At 39.6% G+C, this 27,754-nt stretch overlaps 5 protein-coding genes across 10 annotated transcripts in view; 2 read left to right on the plus strand and 3 right to left on the minus strand.

Moving 5' to 3' along the window:
* Positions 1–2,285: 2,285 nt before the first annotated feature.
* On the minus strand, positions 2,286–5,974 carry LOC141912710 (protein adenylyltransferase Fic-like). Its single transcript, XM_074804057.1, has 3 exons — positions 4,921–5,974; positions 3,592–4,241; positions 2,286–2,992 (listed from the first exon to the last, which is right to left on the minus strand). Exons 1-3 carry the CDS (start codon positions 5,609–5,611, stop codon positions 2,528–2,530), a joined length of 1,806 nt encoding a protein of 601 aa, XP_074660158.1. The 5' UTR covers positions 5,612–5,974; the 3' UTR covers positions 2,286–2,527.
* A 544-nt stretch (positions 5,975–6,518) lies between these two features.
* On the plus strand, positions 6,519–8,843 carry LOC141913368 (transmembrane protein 53-like). The gene is made up of 4 exons (XM_074804873.1): positions 6,519–6,615; positions 6,797–6,866; positions 7,701–8,396; positions 8,435–8,843. Exons 2-4 carry the CDS (start codon positions 6,807–6,809, stop codon positions 8,612–8,614), a joined length of 936 nt encoding a protein of 311 aa, XP_074660974.1. The 5' UTR covers positions 6,519–6,615; positions 6,797–6,806; the 3' UTR covers positions 8,615–8,843.
* Positions 8,844–9,531: 688 nt separating this feature from the next.
* Positions 9,532–11,699, plus strand: LOC141913144 (uncharacterized). The gene is made up of 2 exons (XM_074804605.1): positions 9,532–9,577; positions 10,813–11,699. The coding sequence occupies exon 2, from the start codon at positions 10,842–10,844 to the stop codon at positions 11,577–11,579; it is 738 nt and encodes a 245-aa protein (XP_074660706.1). The 5' UTR covers positions 9,532–9,577; positions 10,813–10,841; the 3' UTR covers positions 11,580–11,699.
* Positions 11,700–12,109: 410 nt separating this feature from the next.
* Positions 12,110–15,541, minus strand: LOC141912756 (uncharacterized). Its single transcript, XM_074804137.1, has 6 exons — positions 15,334–15,541; positions 14,683–15,040; positions 14,271–14,417; positions 13,996–14,179; positions 13,771–13,910; positions 12,110–13,084 (listed from the first exon to the last, which is right to left on the minus strand). The coding sequence occupies exons 2-6, from the start codon at positions 14,756–14,758 to the stop codon at positions 12,699–12,701; spliced, it is 933 nt and encodes a 310-aa protein (XP_074660238.1). The 5' UTR covers positions 14,759–15,040; positions 15,334–15,541; the 3' UTR covers positions 12,110–12,698.
* A 1,062-nt stretch (positions 15,542–16,603) lies between these two features.
* LOC141912561 (1-phosphatidylinositol 4,5-bisphosphate phosphodiesterase delta-1-like) overlaps positions 16,604–27,754 on the minus strand; it is a 50,877-nt gene continuing 39,726 nt past the window's right edge. For 5 of the 6 annotated variants that reach the window (XM_074803839.1, XM_074803842.1, XM_074803838.1 and 2 more), the window contains 17 exons: positions 26,390–26,466; positions 26,133–26,292; positions 25,763–25,890; positions 25,216–25,334; positions 24,853–25,013; positions 24,416–24,533; positions 23,869–23,954; positions 23,579–23,699; positions 23,250–23,335; positions 22,762–22,847; positions 22,315–22,522; positions 21,583–21,762; positions 21,251–21,358; positions 21,126–21,146; positions 19,862–20,059; positions 18,223–18,369; positions 16,604–17,558 (listed from right to left, as the gene is read on the minus strand). In XM_074803839.1, the coding sequence (XP_074659940.1) occupies positions 17,476–17,558; positions 18,223–18,369; positions 19,862–20,059; positions 21,126–21,146; positions 21,251–21,358; positions 21,583–21,762; positions 22,315–22,522; positions 22,762–22,847; positions 23,250–23,335; positions 23,579–23,699; positions 23,869–23,954; positions 24,416–24,533; positions 24,853–25,013; positions 25,216–25,334; positions 25,763–25,890; positions 26,133–26,292; positions 26,390–26,466 (2,087 nt within the window). In that variant the 3' untranslated portion in view covers positions 16,604–17,475. The remainder of the gene's footprint in view (positions 17,559–18,222; positions 18,370–19,861; positions 20,060–21,125; positions 21,147–21,250; positions 21,359–21,582; positions 21,763–22,314; positions 22,523–22,761; positions 22,848–23,249; positions 23,336–23,578; positions 23,700–23,868; positions 23,955–24,415; positions 24,534–24,852; positions 25,014–25,215; positions 25,335–25,762; positions 25,891–26,132; positions 26,293–26,389; positions 26,467–27,754) is intronic. The other variant, XM_074803837.1, reaches the window with a different exon arrangement.

Below are 27,754 nucleotides of genomic sequence, written 5' to 3' on the forward strand. Positions count from 1 at the left end.
GGAGATGGTGAGCTTGACCAGCGCCTATGCATTCTACCCTAGATATGAAAAATCAACTTAGCTTTATGTATGTATGTTTTCCTGTTGCCATGCAGGATGAGCCATGCAAGACTGCCAGGTTCGGTTGCGACAGGTCTTTGCGACAGGTGTTTGGTGGTACTTCAAGGTGGAGTCTTTCGTGGGCACTTCTGGTGGGCAGATTTTAGATGGGCCTTTTCGGATTAACCTGAAATGAGTGAAAGAACGATATTCTGTAGTTACACAATCCTTTCCGTATCACGCATCGTAATTTACATGTGTATCAACTTAACTTTCAATATTGCTAATTCAGTGTTCTTTTTTGGCATCATCTTCGTTGTAGTCACCTTCAGCATCTTCTTCAACTTCTTGGGAGTCCTGAAATGAAAAAAAGAGAAGAGCGATGAAAACCTGGTACGGAACAAAACTAATGTTCGAAAGCTTTTCAGCTCTCCATCGCTGGTCACATGCCGAGAACACCAGACAATGAGCCAGCCAGGAATATACTGCCCTCTACACGCCCTCACACAGAACGCGAAAACCAGAATGACAACGCCTCACATTCCCCATCTAACTGCAGGATGTACTGGGCGACGTCAGTAACTGACAAACCTGTAAAATTGCACGAAACACAAATAGCACAGTACAACCAGCTTGACCGGGTTGAGATTCAGGATCTCAACTAGCACTCAAAAGCGTGACAAGAGACTTCATCCACTGACCGAGGTTGTCACAAGGACACAATGAAACTAGCACTCATAAGCCGACAAGAGACTTCATCCACTGACCGAGGTTGTCACAAGGACACAATGAAAACTAGCACTCAAACTAGAAATCAAAGAGCGTGACAGTAGAATCATCCCTCAGCCGACTCAGAATACCAGAAACAAAGAGCGTGACAGTAGAATCATCCCTCATCCGGGCGGTCACAAGGACACAATGAATGCTAGTAGCGTGACAATCCAGTATAACCGCTCCATTTGTATCCCGCGCAATCCCGCAGATATGCCCGTCATTGACATCACTCAGCACACTTTGTAGATAGGTGGGGGCAGTGAGGCCTCATCATCCTGGTTTTCGTGTTCCGCATGAGGGCGTGTAGAGGGCAGAATTTCCTGACCGACTCTTTGTCTGACATCCTCGACACGTGACCGGCGAAGGAGAGCTGACGCTTTCGGACATTAGTTTTGTTCCAGCAAACGTTGAAAATCGACAGAGAAACCGGCCCTGAAAAACAAAACGGATTAAATGCTGAAAAATAGAACGGATTAATTAACACAGAACAGTACAGGACAGCACAGAGACAAACAGTAACACATAAAACATAAAGACGTCGTTCCTCAGGAAGCAGGAACAGGAGCAGGAGCGGGAGCGCAGCGAAAATCGCCAGGAGGAGAATCCACGGTAGCATGTTCACAGTGTGAGTGTGCAGAGGTGAATGGCCTATGCTTGTGTACACCGTGGTCAGCCGGTGACGTGTTCAATAGCGCGTGTCAGAATGATATCAACAACTCTGAAAACCCGCAATTGTGTCTCTATTGTTGAATGGATTTACATTATGAGGTTCCACCGCCGGGTTTAATACGCGCCAGTAGTCAGCTGAACAATATAGTGGAGGAAGTTTAATAAGGCCATGAAATAAATTACTTGATTCCCAACAGCTACTTCCGAATTTATTAGCATCCGCCTGTGTTTTTTTTCTTAAATTCTAGAATAATTTATAAATTATACCGACCGATAGCACTTCCAGTTCAGATTCACACCAACACAGGTCTTCCTATCATAGAAACCGCGTAAACATTTACTAATGAAATTAGTTTATTAGTCATGGACAGTTCATGCACCCCGAGATAACTACCTCACATGCACGAGGAAAGCGGTCTATTTTAGTCATTGGGGGAAAACCCACTAATACCATGTATTCACGATTATTCATCATTAATACTGTTATCACAGAATCCCGTCAATAGACAGATTTTCATTTTAAAAAAAACTCCTCGATTCAATTGAGGGGAGATATATGAAGCATTTTTAATTGCTTGGAGACGCGCATAAGTTTATGCATTGGAGAGGGCAGATTGAACCATTCCTAAAGAGCATTCGCTCGTATCCAGTCGCAACTATACTTGTCTTTGGTGAACTTTTTCCAAAAATGAATTCCCCACTGTGCACGGAGTGAATAAAACATCTAAAACATTTTCAGTCGATAAGAGCACAAAAAATTCAGCAAACTAAAAGACTGGAGTATTTTCGATGATATTTGCAGTTTATATTTCTACCATACGAAATAAATGTAACAGACAGATCAATATATATCCCCTAATGCCCCGAAACAAAATAACCGAATCTAGTTTAATAATGAACACTTCCACAGGCGACGAAAATCTTCAAAATTCAATATAGGACATGATAAACAAACAGTGTTAAAATAAAACCAATCAGTTTTAAATTTGTCACTTAATAAATTAAGTCAGCATGATCATTTAATATTGAAACAATGATTGTATAACTACGGTTTCCATTGTTGTTGTTGACCTTGACCTTTATCGACGATTATCGTCCGTCCATCATCGGTTGCCGACGACGCTAAATCGCGTAACGCCAAATCGCTGGAATACATCAGAAACTCGTCGAGCGTTCGTTCGGTGCAATTAGCTATAAACCGGATAAACGGCCGGATGTCTCCGTCGTTCGCCGTTTGTAAATGTTGGTAGTATTCGTGTTTTTCGTCGACCTTGATGATGACCGGGGGAAACCCGGCTTGCATCAGGATCAGATTCATCAGCAGTCGAGACGTGCGTCCGTTACCGTCGTAGAACGGGTGAATGAACACGAGTTTATAGTGAGCTAAAGCGGCGTGTTCGATCGGATGTAGATCGGTCGTCGATTCCACAGAGTTCAACCATTCGATGAATTCACGCATTAATTCGAGAATGGCGTTGGCGCTCGGTGGCGTGTGATCACCTACGTATACCTGTAATTATAATCATCGTCTTCAGTTTAGTATATCGTATATACAGAGTCCGATCTAAGCACTCGTCCGATTGCCCGGGACAAGTATATTTCTATTAGTGCCAGTAGGTTATCATTATCACTTGTCAACTGGATGAGTGCAAATTTATATCTCAAGGCATTTATTTTCCCGCTCGAAACAACGGTTGATTATGCCACTCGAGTAGGGCTAGTTGATTTTTGAGGGGTCAAGTGAAATTTCAGATATGCTTCCTTCCTCCCCCGGGCAAGCGGCTTTTAATTCTTTAGATCAGACCCTGTATATAGGTCTCGCTAAACCTAAGACCCCTATACATAAGACCTAACATGTCTTAGGTTTTAGGTTTAGGGGTTCTTAGGTTTAGTATATCATATATAGGTCTCGCTTAACCTAAGACCCCTAAACATAGGACCTAACAGGTCTTATGTTTCATTTATAACGCACGCACTAGATGATGGGTCAGTGATATTGTGTAATGCTTGATGCTTATGAAAAAATGGCTGATTTTGCGTACAGGGAGAGGGGGGTATGAAAAATAAAGAATTTTATGCACATGCAATATGGAATGATCCCTATTTTACCTGTGTATTGCGTAATCTACCGGCTTCTATCGGATCGACGTAGCCTAAAACACGTTTATGTATTTCTAGTAAATCGGTGACGGTGATCGCGCCGACGCGACGTATCAGAGTACTGTTTATATAACTCAACGCATCGTCTAAACCGAGTATCTCGTTGTGTTCGAGGATACTCTTCCCGTGGACGGCCATACGCGTCTCGACGATCGCGCGAGTCTGCGCGAGGGACATCGTGTTGCCTTCGATCGCGTTCGTGTGATAGATATGCAGGAAGAAGCTCTCTCGTTTCGCGCGCCGCAGCCCCGGGTGATTCTCCGGGATGTTGTAGAATTGTTCGCGTTTGGCGTCGATTCGCGTGAACGTTTTGCGGTCCATCTCGCGTACGATCGGGAGTATGCGTTCCTGATTGGTTAGAGCTCGCGTGTGCTGCGGACTCACCGATACGGCCTTCGTGTACATCTGTGCCGCTAATAACAGATCGTTCTGTTCGTCGCCGTGTTCCTCTAGATACTCGCCGTACTCGACCAGAACCTCGACGTGTCGCGGGTCTAAGCTGTACGCGTGCTGAAACAGTCGCAGCGCTTTGTTGTGTTTGCCGTGCATTTCGAAATCGAGAGCTAAATTCAGCGCCGATAATGCTTCATTCGTTACTTCTGAAATACAAAATGACGATATGAAAAAACAAGAAACAGAACTGAATTAACACATTCACTGCCACAGTGCTGTTTTTTTCACAGTAGTTTCTTTTAACTACAAGTAGGGTCCAAATTATATGAAAAAGTGTAAGGCTAAAACGGTCAAGTTTGTTGTAATCCTCATTGCAGAAATGAAGTACAGTCAACCCCTGATATACCGCCCACATCGGTGCGGAACGATTTTGGCGGTATAGAGAGTATGGCGGTATATCCGGGGTGTTTAACTATGTATTTGTATTGAGATGTACATTAAGAAAACCTGGCAGTAGGCAGAGGGTGGCGGTAATAATGTGAGGGCGGTATATCGGGGTTTGACTGTTACACCAGAAATATGTGTTAAACTTTTTTGTGAAAGTGGGCCAAGTTGGCAAAAGAGCTACCACATAGTCAGCCATTTTTCAAAATTGACCAATGAGCATTAACAAACAAGTAGAGTTTGTTCACAGTGTCAGCCAATCAGAAACTATATCATTCCGTGAGCAAGAGAGTTAAAAAGAAGATATATCGTAGTGGCCAAGATGACAGAACCGAAACTACCTCATAGTCGGCTGTGAATGGATTTAAGAGCATCGTTCTAACTGTAGCCACAACTTTAGCAACGAGACACTGAACCCGGTTGATAAGTAGCGCCACCTACCTTTACTCGCGCGTGTTTTCCGTTTCAACGCTAACGTCGTGTGGAAGAAATCCTCGTTTAGAGCGTCATTTCTGAGGTCTCCGCCGAACCAGGCTTTAGCGGCAAACGCGTTTGAACCGCGTCGTTTATCCGAGAAATACGTGATGTCGAATTCGATGAACTTTGGTAAATTCGCGACGACGAACATGACGACCGTCGCTATCGAAACACCCGAGAAAAATACGATCAAAAACGTCATTGGAGAATTGATGATCCCCGCGGCGGGGGAGGAACAATTCATCACCGGTGACGACGATGAGTCGTTCGATGATGTCGAGATTGTGCGCCCGCTATTGTTTCGGGATTTCGTCCTTTTTTTCGTGTTTATTTCTCCGTTAGATTCACCGTGTTCCCGGTGGTCCATCCCACCGTGTTCCCGGTGGTCCATCCCACCGTGTTCCCGGTTGTCCATCCCACCGTGTTCCCGGTTGTCCATGCTGCAGTGTTCCCGGTTGTCCATGCTGCAGTGTTCCCGGTGGTCCATGCTGCAGTGTTCCCGGTGGTCCATGCTGCAGTGTTCCCGGTGGTCCATCCCACCGTGTTCCCGGTGGTCCATCCCACCGTGTTCCCGGTGGTCCATCCCGCAGTGTTCTCCATCCACCAAGCCTTGGTCCCCGTACTCGTTCACTGATATCCCTACAGACATCGTCATTATCACAATCGCTTTAAAACATCTTACATCGAATACAGCAGTTGATACAGCTTACACCAGGTTACTCATCGGTGATAACTATGAGTCCCTCGTAAAGGTGTTTGACTACAGGGGGTAGGCCTTGGCTTCTCTAGCGCAAGTCCACTTCACTTGAATGACATGACCCTCAGCAGGATCAGAATGTTTTTTGTGAATTTGTTAACTCGACTTGACCTGAGGCAGTTCGACACGAAGTTCCACCCTTTGATTTTTTAGGTCGATCTTACCAAACTAAATTAAACGTATGTATATGTTCAAACACGGACTCCTTAACAACTGAATATGCGAAAAGATCATTTGAAACATACACGGCTGTCAATAAGTACACGTAATCGCAATTGACAATCATATGGCAAAGTTGTATTGTCATCGCTGTACGAAATACATTGAGAGGTTCGAATCCGAAATTTGTGAATATTTGCTTTTCCGAAATATGATTATGTTTTCGAAATAGTAAGTCTATGAATGACTGTTTTGCTATTCATTTGATTCTCAATTTGGCTGTTTGTTTTTCGAACTAACCATAAGGAATGAACGTCGTGACATCAACAGGGACTGATTAGATTAGCATTATGGCAATAGGGAGTTCAGGACTTCATGTGCAGGTAGGCATGAAAATCCCTGATGCCTGTAGATTATCACTGCAAAGTCCCGAGAATAACTAAGTAGCGCAATAAACCGATTTTAGTATATTTTTCAAATGAGACTTTTCTAGTTTTTTCTATGAAATTTCAAACAATTTCTTATCAATATTTTTACTTCACATTATATTCCGCTGTTATTGATATTTGACAATTACTGATATCGTGCAGTTTTTAACACCGGATCAATTATGCTCTAGTAATTACCACCGATCGTACGACTTCCGGGTTCTGTCTGGAAACCAGGAAAAAATATACCCGACTCATCGATTATTTTGAGGATTTTCATGCCATAAAAAAATTGATGAATTCAAAATACGTTTAGTAAGTGTTTTTTGCATAATCTATTTGTCGACATGAAATAATGCTAAACGGCATTTTTACGAAGTGGCAGCTTACATACCCGGTACATATACGATATGACATGCACTGATCATGTAGACAGCGGGTGATCTACATATAAACATCGAGGCACTGTACAAAGAAGAGCCTTTTTCATTTACAGAATAAAGATAATGGCAAGAAGTCGAATATGTCTCCATTACTCGGGTTTAACTACACTATTCCGTGCTCCAGTAAGTAATATTCCGTCAGATACGGGTAACAGATACGGGTATAAGTTTGTCTCTTTTTCTTTTCATCTTTCGGATCGTGGTTTCCCAGACACAAGTATTGATTGTCATTTAAACTCACGACGGATCACGCCGGTCTTTATTGTCGCCGGAATTGATTATGTTTGATTGAAAGTTACGTGTGAAATCCTTAATTGAAACTAGCAAACAAAGTGTTGTCTAGCTACAATCATTGAAGAATTGCCCTGGCAATCAAACTAACACAAACTTAATCTCCTCTTCACTAATTTCAAACAACTCTTCAATATTTCATGAAATTTCACTGCATGCTAAGGATGGCGTTTGGTATTTTAGGAGCCAGACTAAGGGCCTTGTTAAAATTTCGCTTGAGCTGTTGGTTGAATATTATAGAATATTTGTATTTGTAAATGTGAACGGCAGGATCGGTTTGAATTTTACTCGACTTGATGGCCACCTACTGACAATCCATAGTTCTTCTCCCCATGGCTTTAGATTTAATCGTTTGTGAATGTCAATTTTTCAATCGGGGCCATAAAATTGATATACACCCTTGACAGGTATCCAGCGTTAAATAGCCTAACCTCTTAAAATCAATTTATATAGTATGGTAGCCAATTATATGTACCGGAAGTGTTGTCTAGCTACAATCATTGGCCCGAATTGCAAAATCATTCTCATGTCATTTCATAATGTAATAAGTTTCATTATTGCCCCGGCAATCAAACTAACACAATCATTATAATTGCCGGCACGATCATGTTTTAATCGAATGCTTCATTATATTTTCGATTTCTTATATATATTCTCTTCGAATAGAATTTCCAATTGAAATTGACGGCGACGAGAAGTAAATCCGATTTGGCGAAGGTGATTACGACGAATATCAATAAAAACTTCGAATTGCGAAGTTTAGAATCGGCGAATGAAAAGAGTAGTAATAAACCGCTTGTGATTCTATTCGCGTGGCTCCTAGCGCGGAAGAAACACATTAAGAACTACTCCGATTATTACCTAGGCCGCGGTTTCGACGTCTTGAACGTTCGTATCAACCCGTTGCAAGTTCTGTGGCCGAAAACAGCTCAGAAAGTCGTCCATCAGATTCTGGACTACGTGCGCGAGGATCGCTTGAAAGACCGACCGATTTTGTCACACGGTTTCTCAGTGGGCGGTTACCTGTACGGCGAATACCTGGTCGAGATTACCAATCCCGAAAATCAGCACGCCGATATCTGTGATCGAATGATCGGGCAGATTTTCGACAGTCCCGTAGATTTCGAGGGAATTCCGAACGGATTTTCGAAAGCCGTCACGACCAATCCCGCCGTACGTCGAGCTCTTTATTCGGGCTTGAATTTCTACGTGAACACGTTTAAAACTCACATGAAACCGTATCAGACGGCTTCGGTGGCGTTCAAGGAAAATCGTTTAGGTTTGAAAACGTTGATTCTTTACTCGAAAGCCGACGTTATCTGCAACGTGGAGACGATTGAAAAGACAATAGCCGACTGGAGGGTGAAGAATAGTTTTGAAATTATTGCGCAATTTGGGACAGGTCGCCGCACGTCAGTCACATGCATATGTACCGCGATGAATATGTTAATCTACTGGATAATTACCTACTGAAAATCGGCATCCAACCCGATTATTCAACCGATGACGTCATCAAAGAAAAATCTCGACTGATCGACATCGATAAATCCGTTCGGAAAGAAGACCGCCTTAAACAATAAGACACGAGGCATCGTGTAACAATAGATGTAAATCGTAACATATTGAAACAATGATATCTTTAACATTAAACAATGGCATTGAATTTATATTTTATTGTTGCTGATTGTGCTGAAGATGAAGAATTCACTTTGTAGTATATGTATATGATCTTAAGTACGGCCGCGCATTGCAAATCGCAAATGGCCGATATATTTTTTAGAAACTATTCTTCATTTTAATGCATATAATCTTTCACGTATCTGTTCGACATAAGGAAACTGTTCGGCAGATTTGATGATCTTATTTTCTTTTACTCTAGAATTAGATATTGTTTTCAAACTTAATGCTATATTTTTATCGCCTTTTGTGCCATAAAAAACACGTTTATTTTTGAATGTATATTTTATGGATTAAATACACGCGTATTCATTTCACTTAGTCGGTTTCCGGTATTGGATATTCTAATAAAGACAGTCAAATCGATATGAAAATCGAATCTTGCGTTTATTTTCTGTTTTGCGTCGGTGATGCGATTCTCCCAATGATTCCTAATGGCCCTGGCCAAATCGTCTCCGTGTGACCGCAGCTAATGTAGAACTAAGTTCGACCTGGAACAACCTTGAAGTCAGTCAGATTATTACCCGTGAAACTGGTGGCTAAAACCTAGATTTCTGGCATCGATGTTGTAATCGAACTAACTTGAAAATCAGGCATTACCGAGAACTGCAATACCGGATCCTGGGTGCAAATATTCTGATAAAAAGAAAAGATATTGGATGTAATTATACAATATTCGTTCATTCAATGTTCTCGAACTGTTGACGTCACTTCAGCTGTTGCTATACACCGGGGCTGTTGTCGCCTAGGACACCGTGTGGGGTTGTTTACGCGCGTACACGGAAACGATCTATACATAATTTACGCCACACGTACCGACCGACGACAAACTGACATCGAGGTTATTACAGTACCGTATAACAAAGGTAATCAATTCACGTCTTCTTATATATAATAACATCTCTGAAATAACTGATAAACATATCAAATACATCGCTTTCGTTGTAACGAATAGAAATTCTAATTCTGGGTAGGAAAACTTCAATTTTAGCACTCTTCTAGTCGTTGCTATTTTTTCAATTCGTGTTGAGGTCTTTCTTCGTAAACTCAATACTATCGAGGTGTCTATGCATTCGGTCTATTCTGTCGCTCCGGAAAATGAAAAAAAAAACAACAAGAAACACGAAAAATGTAAAAATTTAAAAATGATTTAGATAATGTCGTAAGAAATTGTTTGAAATTATTTGAAATTGTTTCAAAAGATTATCATTTTTATTCAGTAACTGAGTTGAAACGTTCAAGATAATCTTATCGCTTTGCCTTGCTGTTGATCGTGGATTCTTCTCTTAATGCGCAGAATCAAAAAAGTCCATTTAGTGGCTTATTTAGTTTGGACCGGGACGCGCCCAGTTCGGGCGCGTTCGGGTCAATTAATAGGTTTATTTATATCGCTTAACGAACGTCGAACTGTTTATTGTTGGTCGATTTGAACGTAACGGTTCAGTGAACCACGTCAAGCGCTGTTGTTGACAGTTCAAAATTGTCCGTGCGCACTGTCATGGCAATGATGAAAACAATAATAATATCAATATGATAATTCGAACAGTATATGCGCATTATCATGAAGCTTTCGAATGAATAATTTGGACGTTCTTCGAGTGTTTCAGTATTAGGCCTATTTTGGAAACAGTGTTAACTCAGATCATCTTTCGTATGAATTCCGATCAAATTGGAAATTTATTAATGTTTGACCATTAAAGCTTTATGGGTTTGGGTAGTTTGGAAACGGCGTCGTGATATCCAGTAAAGTTTGTTTGGGTGTGGCTCCTAATTGACGGTGCTACCGGAATGTATCACATATACCGATGCCTGTATAATGACCTCTGATTTCTGAATGCAATCTACAACCCGGTGATAAGTCGGGAAAGAAGGCTCGCACCCTTATCCTACATTGGGTTATTCTGATTTTCTCGTTCAGAAAAATGAACTGTGCTGATCTAAGGGTCGTTTATTTAAAAAGTATTGGGTCTGCCGTATATCAAACTTTGGCCTTGTATTCAGTTTGCCTTATACCAATTTCCATAATCAAGAGTTCGTTGTTTAGATTGTAAACCAATGAATTTAACTAGGACAATAATAAACACGTTTATCGTTTTTGTAGTTATTTCCAAATTCAAGTTTTCATCCACGATGCAAGCGAAAGGAAACGAAGTCTACCCGGGAGGGCCGCCACCACCACCACCCCCGGCCTACTCGGCATATCCGCCTACGAACCCGGCCTACCCGCCCGTGAATCCGGCCTACCCGCCCGCGAATAACGTGCAGGTCATCACAGCAGGACCGAACGGTCAGATACAATACGCGGGACCCGACGGAAGAGTGCAATACGTGAACGTTCAGCCGGGACAAGTGACGGTAGGAGGACAACCAAACGTTATCTACGTACAGCAACAACAGAGACCTACTGTGAGAAAAGAAGCACGGCGTAAAGCACTGTGCGGTATGGGAGTGGTTTTGTTAATCTGCGGTTTAGCCACTTTGATCATCAATATCGTCCAGCAAGCGGAATGGAAATGGACGGGCGCGTTTACCGGTTACTGGGCCGGACTGTTTCTTGTTGTTGACGGTGTTATAGGTATATCGGTTTACACTGGTCGCGGCTGTAAAAACCAAGGCGCCATCGTAGCCCTGATGGTCGTTTCGATTCTTACCGCTATCGTGACGGGAATAGCCGCCAGCGTGGGCGGATCCTCGGCTACTTTAGCCATGGTACTGATGAGAATCTATGGCGATTACTTCATGCCGTCCTATGTCACTGCGCTGGTGAAGATTTTCCTGTTTACGATTGGATTTATCGTGTCGATTGTCGAGGCTTCGTTTTGCTGTAGTTGCTGTTACAGACCTATTGACGAGGAGCGGGAACGTTGAATGTTTGTTCAAAGTAATCGACTTTCATGACAGGGAAAAAGAAGCATTAAATGTGATATAAAAACAATAATTGTTTCATCGACGATGTTTTAGTTTTGTAAACTGTATATTAAAATATCACGAGTGATAAGGGGAGGGGAGGTACGAGAGGGGGGGGGGGGCGCAACGTACTTATATACACCTCAATCTGGGGCAGCTCAAAAACCACCCATGTCAGAAATTCACTATTTTGAAATATCGCGCTGTCACCATTTGATAAAACTGTCAGGTTTCACGTGTTTGTAAGTTCATTTTCACCAAGAGAAAAGGTCTCAGGTAAAGTACAGAGATCTGTTGAATATATGTAAATACATGAACATGTCTTTTATACTAGATTCATATTTTCCCCCGATATTTTTGAAGTAATACTGACCACCTGACGCTATACTCGCTATATCATCAAAACGGTATATTTAAGTCATTCTTGTTTTTGTGTTCCTTATAAAGTATTTCTTTTTGTATCTATATAAATCAAGATTTGTTTTCGTCTCCGGGATTTTATTATGTAGTTCAGTATATCGTAAATTATGTACTTTCTCTTGCAGAAAGTATATAGAGAAATAAACGTAAGTTTCTGTTAATTGAAATAATCTTTCTGTTTCTTGATATATCCAATCTGGACTGTAAAACGTTCCCAGCATAGACCTGACCAAATTCACTGGATATAGAATCACCACAACACGATGAACAGACGAAATCTTATCCAATTCGAATTCAAAACAATTCGATCGAGTACAGTACATAAAGACAATTATGATAAATGTTATATATAACATGTGAGCACATAGTTAATAGGGGATTACGAGTTATTTAGAATTAGAATTCTACCAGAAAGAATACACGGACTAGGTAGTTCGGTTATTGCAGCCAGTTTGCATTAGTGATTCGCAGTTAAATTGGTATCGGTTCGTACAAGAGATCTGATGCTGTCTAAGATACTTCGTTTTAAACCGATCACGTGGTTATCGTGGTTAACATCGAGCGATGCGGGTGATATAAATCGAATGATTTCTACGAGGAATTTGAATGCATCATGATCAAATTCCTCAAAGAAATCACCGTTGTCGCGCTGTTGCGTGTTTAGTAGCGCTCGGTCGCTGTTCCGTCCTGCAGCGTCACCGACGATGACGTAACTCCGTAGTTGGTTGAATCACCGCTAGGTGGCTGTTCCGATGACTGCGAATCGCTTACGACGTCCGGAAATTGTTGCAGATTCATCACCTCGTTGTATGATGGCGGTGGAGGTTCTGATGCATCCGTAGATGAATTATGCGTCAGCGCATTGATCTTGCAGGTCATGGCCGACGCGTTGCACGGGTGTGCGCAGTGCAACCAGTCCGGAGCCTCGTCCGGTTGCGGGCCGTATACCCCACCAGGTGCGAATAAATTTGCATACGTAAATGAGGACGGAGTCTGTTCTATTTCTTCTTGTTCGTTTGTATGTGCGTCTCGTCGATTCAATCGCTCTGAAGATAATTGAGAATGTCGATTAAAATCAAAATGATGGTGGAATCTACGCCTAGTGACAGCGTCTCAATATTCAAATCTTCATAAAAATACCACATTTCTATTGATATTGAGGTTCGACCTTTGAATTTGAGGAAATGTATTGCGTACAATATTCCAGAGTTTTTGAGCTACTTCTTGAGCTGCTTATTAATGAGTTTACTCTCTAAATCATATACTTGTTATAATTGTGTTATGTATCACCGGATGGCGTATCTCTATTATTACTGGTGGTCCCCGGCATCTGTGAATATTCTTATCTATGTTCCACATTTGAAATAATGAACACGAAACGCCTAGTTGTAAGTTAAAGTTAACTGTTGAGTTGAAATAAGTTAATTTTCAATGAGTGAAATCTTAAATTTAGAAGTATGGAACTGAGTCCTGGGGCCGGTTCCACAGTCATAACTTAATACTAAAAGAGGTCTTAAATCTTAAGACTGGCCTTAAGTTGTTAGATTGGTTATAGAACTAAGCTGGTCTTAGAAAAGTCTTAAGTCTAAGCCATGACCATGCAACGGGTCTCTGAATCTTTACAACCCTCGATATCGGTAATGTGTATGTTATAAACGATAGAATCATTGATATCATAGATAACGTAGTCTTAGGCCGCGCAAAGCAAATAGATGGTTTCATTTTGTATTACCTCGTTGAGCAAGTCTTTGACGTCGTCTATGAGTGCGAATCAGTACAACTACTACACAAACTATGATCACAACAGACGACACTCCGGCCGAAATAGGTATTTTCAAAGGATTGCTATGATCGTTCTTGTCTATGTCGCCGCTAAAATAGAATTTTTGAAACACATAAAAATCCGTTGGGTAGACATTAGTTTTGTTTTTTAGTTGATTGGGTGCCAGTAACTTACCACGAGTCCGGGTCGAAGTCAAGATTTTGATAAAGGTTGATCAAGTGGCGAGTTTTGCAGCAATATTTTGAATTGCTAGAACCACAGCAAAACCACTCGCACTCGAAACCATTTATTAAACGTCCCTGCTTACAATACGTGCGGCAGTGTTTATGTTTGATATCGGCCGGACATTTCACTACACCTGAAATACAAAATAGGATATATACACGCACCCTTTATCAAAACCTTTTATCTTCTGAATATTCTAAAGCGAGTTATCTTTTTTTAGTTACCTCTTTTGTTTATTTGTTTTGACACTTCAAAGGTTTTGTTCGAGCAACAAACCCTATGTGGTCCGTAATTGCAGCAGTGTTTTTGCCGAGGGCAGTACCGGGTTTTTTCGAATTTTTGAGTTAACGGGTGACAATACGAATAACACGCTGAAATATTCAGTATATAAACATATGTAGCTTGTCTTATCCGAACTGTCGCCTGCATTAATTCCCCTATCACATCATCACTAACCTGGATCACCTTTTCGTAACGTCAAAAACTATTTATGAAAACTATTTTGGGCTGGCTCCACAGTAATTCAATGATGTCATAGGGTGATACAGAAGGATACAGCAATTTTTAAGGGGTCATTTTTACGTTCTAAATTTTCACACATTGTATACTATATCGATCACTCAATTTCAAACTTACGGTTTTGAATCGTTGCATCCGGCAGAAAGAAGAAAATCGCGGTCACAGCAACTACGGTTAATGACGGGTAGTTCATTTTCGTGTAACTTATGGCATCAATAAAGTTTCTACTTAAGTGTTCCAAAATGTCGGTTAATCCTTGACCATCGGCAATGAATTACCAATTACCGATCTTAAGGATCTCGTAATATCAAGTATCACTATATATTTTCTCGAAAGCTGACAGTCCTTCAACACAGTTTATGAACTATTACCGTTTATTGCGACGATAACCACCTAAATACCAGTCTTTCTATTATATTCATTCATTGTATAGATAGCCTTCCATATAGATCATTTTTCACAGTGAATATTGTTCCTTCAAAAACAAAATCAAGGGAATTCCTATGGTTATATATACAGGGGACATTCAAACACGCGACTTTAATGAAATAAGGTCATCTTTACAATATATTGTTGAAACCAACTATATCCAACTATATACATGATTTATGATATGAAAATGATATATTCATCAAGGATTAAAATCAAAAGACACGACCTTTCGAATTCTTGATAAAGAAGAATTGATTTTAATCTTATAAATTCTTTATATGTAGGGTTTTAAACTTATCATATGAAATTAAACTTACAAAATATTATCATACGTACGTTCAAAAATTGCTATCAGCGGAGTCCGAACAAATTAATTCACGCGATTTGATATGATGAACGAAACCGAGCTGGCCGGCATTAAACCTACAGTCAAATCGAGACGATGATAGGAAAGGTTTAAACTAAATGTTACTGAACCCTAGAAACTGCTAGTTCATCTCCATAATGATTACGGAGGAAACATCGAAATGAGAATCACGAAGAATTAGTTACTCAGTTGAATATACGCGATCAATAATCTTATGTTCTAGTTGTTCTTCAAATTTTTCAAGATCAACTAATACTATTATATTAGCTAACACTATAGCATTCATAAAACAGCCCTTTTTCAGGTTTTCATGTATGATCTATATAAATCATACCTGTATAGGTGTTTATTGCGTCGAATACCGATCGAATAACCAGTTCCTGTTAAACCGACTTTCAGATGGAATTGTTCTCGAATGAGGGGAATTTCCCTGAATTTCATTGGGGCCTATAAAACTCGCCCTGCATTTACAACCCGCAACAGCAGTTTTAGTTCTTTGTGACTACGAGAAATTGCGCTTTAACTACACTAGGGGTCCATGCCTACTTCGGAAGCGATTTGAAAAGCTAAACGATCTTTCAGCATACGTTGGGTTTGTTTTCTTAAAAACCAGGGGCCGGTCGCATAGTCACGTCTTGGTCTTAGACCAGTCTAAGACCAACTTAGTTCTATTGCCAATCTAACAACTTAAGTCCAGTCTAAGCTCATTTTGGTTCTATAACCAATCTAACAACTTAAGACCAGTCTTAGCTCATTGTGGTTCTATAGACAATCTAACAACTTAAGACCAGTCTAAGCTCATTTTGGTTCTATAGCCAATCTAACAACTTCAGACCAGTCTAAGCTCATTTTGGTTCTATAGCCAACCTAACAACTTAAGACCAGTCTAAGTTCATTTTGGTTCTATGATCAATCTTACAACTAAAGACCAGTCTTAAGATTTAAGACCGCTTTTAGACTTAAGTCACGACTGTGCAACCGGCCCCATCAGGGCCTGGTTGTACAGTCGTGACGTACGTCAAACTGCCGTTTAATCATTCAGACTAGTGATAAGTTATTAGATCAGCTAGGACTAAGATGACCTCAGACTGGTCTCAAATCTAAGTCACGACTGCACAACACTGGGCCCCGGTGTTTGAGCCGGATTAAACTCACGTAACTGTGTGGCGTATAGTGAAATACCCGGTAGACACAACCATAACTAAAACAACGCTTTTTATACAAACAAATATCTTCATTTATTACATAAAAACTAAAAGGAATGCCGTATATTAAAGATACAATGTATAATCAGTAACTTACTGATGTTATATATAACAATCTTAAAATCTATACTTGTTGCACACATATCGTTCCTGTATTTTGTTTTAACAAAAATCAAATGTACATGTACTGTATACGTAATGTACACGTGGGCTCATCATTTCAGACCAGAAACAACGTCTAATTGGATCATGTGAATCATTTACCTCATGATTAATTTTTGGATTTGGACCCATTGCCACACGATTCAAGAGTTTGCATTAGAAGTAAGAATCTATATAACTGAGTCCTGTCTCATTCATGACTTCTCTGATATTCTAAGGGCAATAACAAAACGATGTCAAATAATACCTATATATAAAACAAGCACATGAGTTCCACATTACGCAGGATTTAAATGTGAAATATATTATTTATACAGGATATCAAAGTATAAACATTTGTTTTTTTATTCACAAAAATTTAGTCGGTTCTGACCGAAAAATGACCATAGTAGAAATCATGCAACTCAAGCTTGTCTCCTCAACACGAGTTAAGATTACATCGTCATCGCTTGCCAGGGTTTGATTGCCTCTAGCTGAAGCTCACGCCAACACAAACCCTGGCCGCAAACCCTACAATATTGGTCTATACCTACGTTTTTAAACCCAATCGAATATTAACTCCAGACTCAGTTGCACAGATCTCGGTTGAATCGAATCTGAACTTGAGATCTGTGGAACTGCGTTCAAATATGTACAGCAAACGGGCTTATCTTACAGATAAATCTTAAGCGATATTGCACTTATTCCTGCGCTACAAGAAGGTGGGATCGATGCATAGGTTTGATTGTAGAAGGTTTTTTTAGTTTAGATTATTTCCATATGGACAAATAGATAAGCGTCTTTACACAGTTCACCATTTTCTTTCAGTAACGGAACATGACGATACCCTGAAAAAACGAATGGAAATAGAAACAAGTTGTCGCTTTCACAATGAACTGAATACGGTATTCTACAATGATACGCCTACGAATAATCATCTCAAATTGAGATAAACCAACCACCAGGTGGCGCAATGGGTTTTCAGTAGTAGAAAACCCAACGGTCCAATTAGCTAAATTCATTAAAACCGGCTTAGATGTATATATATATCCCTCCAATAGTATATATAGTATTGTAAATAGTTGATGTATATATATATATATATATATATATATATATTTCGTTACGTTTTCATTCTCTAAATTTTAATCACTTCAGTGTTGTTTTGTAAATATTTGTATATACACGTGTAATAGTTTTCCTCCATATACCATGGAAATGGTTGGAGTGTAAATAAAATCGTAATCGTAATCGTAATCGTAATCGTAATCGAAAGTAGAAATTATAGTAAAATGTGCCTTATTCGGTGACTCAGAATCAGGAAACTCTGTCGCGTCGAGTCTGCTGAGGATATCTAACCGAGTTCATAATCGGGTAAATACAAGTTTTTTGAATACATGAAATTCCCTAGGGTCACTAGTGCTGAGGTACAGAAGGAATACAGGATCATCCCCGGTGGTAATAAAGGACTCGGACGTGTTTTCAGCCTTTGAAACTGGGGATTTCTCATACCTGGCATAATACATTGAAACGGTACTGTATATTGAGCGATCTTAGCGTCGCTCATCGCGTTATCGTCGTACGCTACGAAACGAAGTAAAGCCAACTGTGGAACTTGGACGACGAATCTAAATTCTTCATTCCAAATGGGATTGAATCCTAGAAATACAGAAACGGGCAAAATAATGAACGCTTTATAACTATCGATAAGACACATATCCGTGTTGTGATAGAGAATACCACAATGAGGAAATAAAGTCCGAAAATGTTTCCTTGAGCTAGTGTAGCTCATTCAACGTTTCGACTTTATCCTAATAGTCATCTTCAGGAATACTGCATTCCTTGAGCTAGTGTAGCTCATTCAACGTTTCGACTATATCCTAATAGTCATCTTCAGGAATACTGCATTCCTTGAGCTAGTGTAGCTCATTCAACGTTTCGACTTTATCCTAATAGTCATCTTCAGGAATACTGTATTCCTTGAGCTAGTGTAGCTCATTCAACGTTTCGACTATATCCTAATAGTCATCTTCAGGAATACTGTATTCCTTGAGCTAGTGTAGTTTATTCAACGTTTCGACTATATCCTAATAGTCATCTTCAGGAATACTGTATTCCTTGAGCTAGTGTAGTTTATTCGATGTTTCGATTATATCCTTATAGTCATCATCAGGAATACTGTATTCCTTGAGCTAGTGTAGTTTATTCGATGTTTCGACTTGATCCTAATAGTCATCTTCAGGAATACTGTATTCCTTGAACTAATGTAGTTTATTCGATGTTTCGACTATATCCTAATAGTCATCTTCAGGAATACTGTATTCCTTGAGCTAGTGTAGTTTATTCGATGTTTCGATTGTATCCTAATAGTCTTCTTCAGGAATACTGTATTCCTTGAGCTAGTGTAGTTTATTCAACGTTTCGACTATATCCTAATAGTCATCTTCAGGAATACTGTATTCCTTGAGCTAGTGTAGTTTATTCAACGTTTCGACTATATCCTAATAGTCATCTTCAGGAATACTGTATTCCTTGAGCTAGTGTAGTTTATTCGATGTTTCGATTATATCCTTATAGTCATCATCAGGAATACTGTATTCCTTGAGCTAGTGTAGTTTATTCGATGTTTCGACTTGATCCTAATAGTCATCTTCAGGAATACTGTATTCCTTGAACTAATGTAGTTTATTCGATGTTTCGACTATATCCTAATAGTCATCTTCAGGAATACTGTATTCCTTGAGCTAGTGTAGTTTATTCGATGTTTCGATTGTATCCTAATAGTCTTCTTCAGGAATACTGTATTCCTTGAGCTAGTGTAGTTTATTCAACGTTTCGACTATATCCTAATAGTCATCTTCAGGAATACTGTATTCCTTGAGCTAGTGTAGTTTATTCAACGTTTCGACTATATCCTAATAGTCATCTTCAGGAATACTGTAGAACACTGTTAATACTGGAAACAGTATTCCTGAAAGATGACTATTGGGATATAGTCGAGACAATGAAAAAAATACACTAGTTCATGGAAACATTTTCGGACATTATATCTTCGTTATTATTGTGGGATTCTCTTTATATCGATGAACGCCTTGCTTTCTGTATCCCCCCCCCCCACCCCAACACTAAACTGCCCCTTCTATGTACTGACCATTATTTTTAACGACTTTAGTTTTAGTCTTCTGTTTATCGGCGTCAACACCGTAGATTTTAACCTTCACATACGGATCTGTGATGTCGTTTTTCTTGTTTCGTGTTTTCGGTAGCTGATAGCCGCTGATGACGTTGATCGTAACGATCTTCTTCCACGACTCGTGAAACGGACCTCGCGGATCGAAGTAGACTTTACCTGCAACAGAACCGACCGAGACGGTCATAATTACTATATACATTTACAAAAATCGTCGTTGTGCTCGTTGTTCATCGTAAAGGGGTAGAATTGTGAAACTGGTTTCAAGTTTCAGACGGTGGTGATTTCGACAATGGATCGTTAGGAGAATATATGACATAAAACCATATAGACAGGGGTTATTAATGTCTGATCGTGTGGTCTCTCGTTTTAACATGCAACGTGCGGCAGGCTGCGGCAGCTACGGGAGCGTCAGATATATTTGAAAAGAGTGAAGAATGATGCTTTTATAAGTTGAAAAATCATAGCAGCAAGACGAAAATATAGAGTTAAAACCGTAGAGAGGAAAATATACCGAAAAAGTGCATTAGATATTCGGGTCGTTAATTCTATTCGAATGTAAAACTATTGATATCCATATTCCCGTGAAGAGTCGTAGATGAACCGTGTTAACCTAATATCAAACGTAAAGACGGATAGTTAATGTGTTGGTCAACCGATTTCACGGGAAATCACGTAGCGCATCGTAGTTTAATCGGGTAAAATGAGTGATTTTGAGCGATCCATCTACTCGATGAAGCCACACAATGCGCTGACGGCGAAACTTCTATCTAAATATAATCAATGAACACAATGAGACGAATAGCACTTCATTGGTTAACTTGTTTACTCGACGCGCGAGCCTTCGCTACTATTCTCATCATTCACTTGATGAATGAAGCTACACTAAACATTAGTAGCGAAAGCTCATGCTCCGATAAACTAAGTTAACCTATAAAGTACTAATCCGTCTCTGCACCAGGCTTACGCGGTATCCTGTGTGCGTGAATAAAATCAGTTAACCTGTACAGTAACAATATATCCGTCATTACGTGTAATATTTCAACAAAGTAAATATGATATGAAAGCATAAGTGCCGGCGAAAAACTTTAGAACTTCAAACCCCGCGCAAAATACAACATAGATAATTCACAAAATTCTATGACGTCATCCGACGGTGACGTATAATGATTGGTTGGCATTTTGGGTTCTTCCATTTCGTGAGGACAAAACACTGAAAACTCACCCCTAACGTCGGTTTCTGTAACTAAGATATATATACAGATATATATATATATATATAGATATAGATATCAGATTCACAACTGTTACTAATGTATAACGTTGAAAGGTGATTTACGTAATTCTTACCATCGCGTAGAAAATCGGGTTTGAGCACGTAACCGGACCGTCCATTATCCCTGTATTTCCCCAAATTCAGGTGCATAGCTTTACTCGGCGTTTGGAAATTCAAGGCAACTAAAAAATCGGAAAAGAAAGTTTTTTATCTGTAAAACAATACACACATTTTAGCTGTCAGAATATTTTTTAAGGGACGAAATAGGTGCATTGGGTGGGTTCACTGGATCGGAGATCACAACGGATACAACCACTTCCAGGACTGGTTGAAACTAGTAGATTTACTGTTACTGAAAAACGTTTGAATAGTATTCTATGTAATTATTCGCCGTCAATAACTCTACCTATCTGACAGCCGGTATTCCACGCCACACACGGTTCGTAGTTTGACGAGTCTGTGCGACCTCCGTCCGGATAAACTCGCGTCAGAAAACGTTTGTTCGCTTTCACGAAATCGGAAGCATCCCGTTCGGCGAATTTCTTCATTTTATGCTCCACTAACGATGACATCTCATAGCTCTTGTCTGAAAAATAGGTGCTTAAACAATGAACATTTCTTCGCCTAGGACCTATAGCATTTTTATCTAGTCCAAGCATATTTTCGTACATTCAACGGTCATGAGATCATAAAATTTAAGGTTTTGCCATCAATAGGGAAAATAAATCATGTACGTGGCTCTCAGAATTTACGAATTGCTTATAATGCCGTGAGTGGCGCTCGGTCGGCGGGTTGAGAAAAAACCTGTAGATAATGCCCAGAGTGGCTCTTCACGTGTTGTAGGATGAAAAGAAAGTATTTAAAACCATTTATGAACTTGATAGGTAAAAGCTGTGAGCAATTGGATGCTGGCTATGGTACAGTGGAACCTCGTTAAGACGAATCATGTGGACAAAAATGAAATTACAGGTTTCGTATTATCAAAAATTCATATCTTTATGAATTTTTGGTATTATCAAAAGCTAGATTGATATCAAATATCTCAGCTGGAACATGCTGGAAATAATCGTAATAAACGAGTTTCGTCTTTAGACAGAATCGTATTAACGAGGTTCAACTGTAGGTTTGTTCGACTTACTGTTGTTTATTGCATATTCAAATCCTTTAAAACTAACACTCTTACAACAGACAACTAAATCCGACAATTCACGCGCTAATTTCAGCTTTTTGCTGCTTTTTTTACGAGTAATCTCAACTTCGTCTTGTTTTATGTCGGCGGCTTCGTCTTCGTCGCTGACCTCGGCCTCGTCGTCGGCTGCCACGTCTTCAGATGGGAATTTCTTACCCTGAACAAACACAACACCATCATCAGTCCCGTTATTTGAAAATAGCAGGTTATAAGTAAGAGTTAACTCTTTAAGTTGAGATTAGTTCATTTGCAATTCAACCGAGAATTGAACTGGTTTCAGAAACGTTTCAGTTGCACAGTTCCCAGTTAAGATTTGACGCAGATCTAACTTCTTGAAAATGAACAGAACTGACGATGGGTAAGGTAAGAAATGCGAATCTCACGTTATTCACTTACTTTGATTAATATTTTACCCTTCAATTCGGCGGGAGATGGAAGTTGGTCTAAAACCTTGCATAAGACGGGCGTCGTGTATAGTTTATCTGATTTCAACTCGTTAAGAATTCGAAACGACCACACGAACATTTTACGAAGCAGTAGTGAACGTATGAATTCGTATCTGTTCCGAAATAGTCAAACGAATCCGCGAGAAACGAAGACTCCGTAATAACTACAATTCACATAAATGATAAAGCCTAATACTGCCGTACTGGGGTATTGGAGCCATGTGCCTATTTTCCACGTGGCAAGACGCTATATATACGGCCAAACGCAATAAGTGATTTACATGACATTAACCCTCGAAGTTTGTTAATTCACTGATTATCTTTACACGTTTAAATCATTCTAAGGCTAGTCTCCAGCGCTGATCGCATGCACACGACTCTATGGCTTAGAATCTGAAATGCACGGATTTATTGTAGGTTTTCTTTCAGAAAGGATACTGCCTAATATTTCCAGTAGAATCCTTGCCATTACTTTCTGTTGTTCTATAGAACAATGGTTCTCAAGAGACAGTATCACGGGGTAACTGTAACACAGAAATAACCGAAAAAAACTTAAAATATTAAATTCCCAAAGATTGAAAAATATCCCAGGGCCCAGTTGCGGAACAGTCCGTGACTTAAGTATAGGTGGTCTTATCATGAGAATGACTGGTTAGCCATACAGCCAAATGGGTTGAGACTGGTCAGATTGGTTACAATAGTCTTATTTCTAAGTTGTGACTGCACAACACTGGCCCCAATGAAACAAATACACACGACGAACTTACGGCGAGGTTTTAAATGCATAAGTGTTAACGATATCGATGACGTCACGGAACCGTATTTTTGATGTCAGTGTATATCCGTGATAGATGACCGGTTCATTATCAGGACCATCCCAACAATCCACTATTACAATAACAAAAACATCAACATATATCAAACATCGGAGGGTTCTCATATGGAAATAATGCGTTATTTTCTATAATTGTCATAAATAATTCATGATTTGAAATACACAACATTCTTGAAACGCTTAAGCCCCTCAAATATTTAATTTTGTCTGATTACTACTTACTCTCGACGCATCTACAGCCGAGTTCTAATGCTCTTATATAAGCTTCTATACTACTCATACCAGTTAACTGATTATCCATTAGATACCTACAAATCAAATTCATTATCATTATTATGTTAATACCAGCATGATTTGTAAATTTAATCACTTGCGCTATGCCTGAAGAGGGGATAATGTAACTCCCGAAAACGTTCCCTATAATAAATATATATTACTCATTAGAAAATGAGATTTGTACTGTTTTTGCTTCTATGGATTTTGAATTATCATTATCATTATCATTATTATAATCATCATCATCATCATCATCATCATCATAATCAACATGGTCGTCGCGGTCGTGATCGTCGTCGCGGTCGAGGCCATCGTGATCATCACCATCACTGTAAACCTTTTCAAACGCTGGTTTTATTCGCTCGTTTACTTAGATGATTAAAATGCCTTGAATTGAGTCAACAGTTTTCAAACTTTCATCTCATTACCAGAGCTGTTAGGTGGTTGGGTCCATGACCCGGTTCCTCAGTTCGACTCATGACTCGATACTTACGTATTGTGTGATGAGTTGATGAAATAATTACATATAGGTTCATTCATGTTGTGACAGACGCTCTTTTCATTGACGGGGTTGAAAATAGTCTGATCGTACATCATAAAAAACTGGAATCCTACAGTAAAAGAAAATCACACAGAAACAACGTTAACTATTCGTGAAGCAAGCTAATACTGGGTAAGTCGACCAACAATTGATAAATGTTCAAAGAGATCTATTCTTGTATCAACTAAACCTCGTCATAAGAGAAACGAAAAGAATTCTTCAACTAAAACCTTAAATCGTTAGAAAAATAATTCTATTCAAACATCATTAATTGTAGGTTCGCTCATCAGCCAACCGGCCATTTCTGAAAACAAATTTGTATAAAAGTTCAACCGAACACGAAACAGTTGATTTTTTTTACACGAACAAATTCAGCGAAAAAACAATACCTTCAAAACTAAGCATACGTTCCTCTTTCACTTCGGGAGAAGGCTCGTATTGTTCGATCATCTTGTTAAGCACCAAGTCGGGTACTTTATCCTGACCTTGTTCGTGTTTGAGGAACTTTCTCAAGTCTTCAGTCGTCATGTATTGAGCGTCGTCGCTATACCTGCAATACGAATTGAATGAATACTTTGATATTTTTGTGACACTTACGAAGAGTTCCGGGTTAACTTGATTTTATCAGAAATTACTCTGTATAAGCTCTGTGTAAGCTCGAATATAATAGCATACATCCCTTTGCGTGGAAAATTAATTTTAGCTCAATGAAACATTTCGTACTCGTTTTATGAGTATAATGTCGAACTTACTCCTCAAATAAATCCATCAATTCCTGACGTTTTTGTAGATTGTGAATAAATGCAACGAATTCGTCCATATCTAAACTTTGTTCCCCTGATGCTCCTGGTTTCTTGTTGGTGTTCGCTGTCTGTGTAAATAATACATTCAATATTCACTAGTCGATACATTCTACGGGATCAGTTTCTTAAACTCCGTTTGTTAATCTTTGACTCTTTAGTGTTGAAAATAATCGGAATGCCTAGACTCAAATACATAACCCATATCCTTCAGTTTTAACTAAATTCCTGGACCCAGATGGACAGAAAGTGGTTTTAGATCATAAGACTGATTTACGTTGTAACACTTTTAATATAAACAAAATGAGCTTAGACTGTTCTTAAGATCTCAGATTGGCTATAGAAAATAATAAGATTTTCTTGAGGCTGACGTTAAGTTGTACTATAAACTTGTCACGTAAACAAGCCCTCGAAAAACTGTAAACAAGCCCTTGAAAAACTGTATACTCAAATACTGTATACTCAGTCTTCGAACTCGAGAAGTGGTTTTTCAACTTACCTCAAACATTTCCTCGACTTTGTTCTTTTTAATGTGTATATTCATCACCGGTAGCAGATTGTGGATTTCTTTCAGGTTTAACGAACCGTCGTTATTTCTGTCGGCTTTCTTAAATGCATTTTCAATCCATGTTTTCAGCGGTTAAAGAAATCACATTTAAATGATATAAAACTATTCTACATCATAGATTCTAACGAAAGAATGACATAAACTGCCAACCCCTGAAAACTGCTATCAATAAGTAAATCTTTACCAGGAATATTTCATTGAAATATGAATGAAAATTTTCAAATTAATCAGTTATCAACTCAGTAATCAACAGTAAGACCTTCAGTAACCTTCACACGTCCGTACACATCAGATAAAGGATATCGATCTTTTTTCTTCGACAGCCCTACGTTCCTGTGTCTAGCTATGATGCACTTCAGTCCTCGCACCCACTTGTCACGTGTATCCATATCGGCTGCCACTAAATCTAGTGACGAAATTCTCGACGATCCGAAAAATATCACCGAAAAACAACAATCCACCTGCAATGAACGTAAGTGTCGTTTATTTTGCTCTAAGAAAAATGTGCGACCCTATAGATAGAGACGACAGGTCACTCAGAGCTGGTGAGGTACTGACCGGTATATATCTTCTGTATTCCTTGAAGGTTTCAGTATTCTGACCGACTCGAATCTCCTGTACACCGTTCAGTTCATCTACAAGACAAAACAAAAATTCTAAAACCTGTGAATCACTTTGATAAACGTAAAATAGCAGATCTATTGACTTGAGAGTGATATCTGAGTTGGATGGTACAGTAGACTCCGCTCAAGTCAGATCTTTTGACTTGAGAGTGATATCTGAGTTGGATGGTACAGTAGACTCCGCTCAAGTCGGATCTATTGACTTGAGAGTGATATCTGAGTTGGATGGTACAGTAGACTCCGCTCAAGTCGGATCTATTGACTTGAGAGTGATATCTGAGTTGGATGATACAGTAGACTCAGCTCAAGTCTGATCTTTTGACTTGAGAGTGATATCTGAGTTGGATGGTACAGTAGACTCCGCTCAAGTCTGATCTTTTGACTTGAGAGTGATATCTGAGTTGGATGGTACAGTAGACTCAGCTCAAGTCTGATCTTTTGACTTGAGAGTGATATCTGAGTTGGAAGGTACAGTAGACTCCGCTCAAGTCTGATCTCTTGACTTGAGAGTGATATCTGAGTTGGATGGTACAGTAGACTCCGCTCAAGTCAGATCGTTTGACTTGAGAGTGATATCTGAGTTGGATGATACAGTAGACTCCGCTCAAGTCTGATCTTCTGACTTGAGAGTGATATCTGAGTTGGATGATACAGTAGACTCCGCTCAAGTCTGATCTTTTGACTTGAGAGTGATATCTGAGTTGGATGGTACAGTAGACTCCGCTCAAGTCTGATCTTTTGACTTGAGAGTGATATCTGAGTTGGATGGTACAGTAGACTCCGCTCAAGTCGGATCTTTTGACTTGAGAGTGATATCTGAGTTGGATGATACAGTAGACTCCGCTCAAGTCAGATCTCTTGACTTGAGAGTGATATCTGAGTTGGATGGTACAGTAGACTCAGCTCAAGTCGGATCGTTTGACTTGAGAGTGATATCTGAGTTGGATGGTACAGTAGACTCAGCTCAAGTCTGATCTTTTGACTTGAGAGTGATATCTGAGTTGGATGGTAAAGTAGACTCCGCTCAAGTCTGATCTCTTGACTTGAGAGTGATATCTGAGTTGGATGGTACAGTAGACTCCGCTCAAGTCAGATCGTTTGACTTGAGAGTGATATCTGAGTTGGATGATACAGTAGACTCCGCTCAAGTCTGATCTTCTGACTTGAGAGTGATATCTGAGTTGGATGATACAGTAGACTCCGCTCAAGTCTGATCTTTTGACTTGAGAGTGATATCTGAGTTGGATGGTACAGTAGACTCCGCTCAAGTCTGATCTTTTGACTCGAGAGTGATATCTGA

This window comes from Tubulanus polymorphus, chromosome 11, assembly GCF_964204645.1.
Source record: "Tubulanus polymorphus chromosome 11, tnTubPoly1.2, whole genome shotgun sequence".
In the NCBI taxonomy this organism is placed as follows: Eukaryota; Metazoa; Nemertea; class Palaeonemertea; order Tubulaniformes; family Tubulanidae; genus Tubulanus; species Tubulanus polymorphus.

Bases quoted from the DNA above. Each gene is read 5' to 3' on its own strand.
- LOC141912710 (XM_074804057.1), bottom strand. From the start codon at position 5,611: ATGACGATGTCTGTAGGGATATCAGTGAACGAGTACGGGGACCAAGGC. The intron at 4,242-4,920 runs GTAGGTGGCGCT...TTTGTATTTCAG, and splicing joins GAAAACACGCGCGAGTAAAG to AAGTAACGAATGAAGCATTA. The intron at 2,993-3,591 runs GTAAAATAGGGA...TTATAATTACAG, and splicing joins GTAGATTACGCAATACACAG to GTATACGTAGGTGATCACAC.
- LOC141913368 (XM_074804873.1), top strand. From the start codon at position 6,807: ATGGCAAGAAGTCGAATATGTCTCCATTACTCGGGTTTAACTACACTA. The intron at 6,867-7,700 runs GTAAGTAATATT...CTCTTCGAATAG, and splicing joins CTACACTATTCCGTGCTCCA to AATTTCCAATTGAAATTGAC. The intron at 8,397-8,434 runs GTGAAGAATAGT...GCAATTTGGGAC, and splicing joins AGACAATAGCCGACTGGAGG to AGGTCGCCGCACGTCAGTCA.
- LOC141913144 (XM_074804605.1), top strand. From the start codon at position 10,842: ATGCAAGCGAAAGGAAACGAAGTCTACCCGGGAGGGCCGCCACCACCA.
- LOC141912756 (XM_074804137.1), bottom strand. From the start codon at position 14,758: ATGAACTACCCGTCATTAACCGTAGTTGCTGTGACCGCGATTTTCTTC. The intron at 14,180-14,270 runs GTAACTAAAAAA...TTTGTATTTCAG, and splicing joins AAAACAAATAAACAAAAGAG to GTGTAGTGAAATGTCCGGCC. The intron at 13,085-13,770 runs GTAATACAAAAT...AATTATCTTCAG, and splicing joins TCAAAGACTTGCTCAACGAG to AGCGATTGAATCGACGAGAC.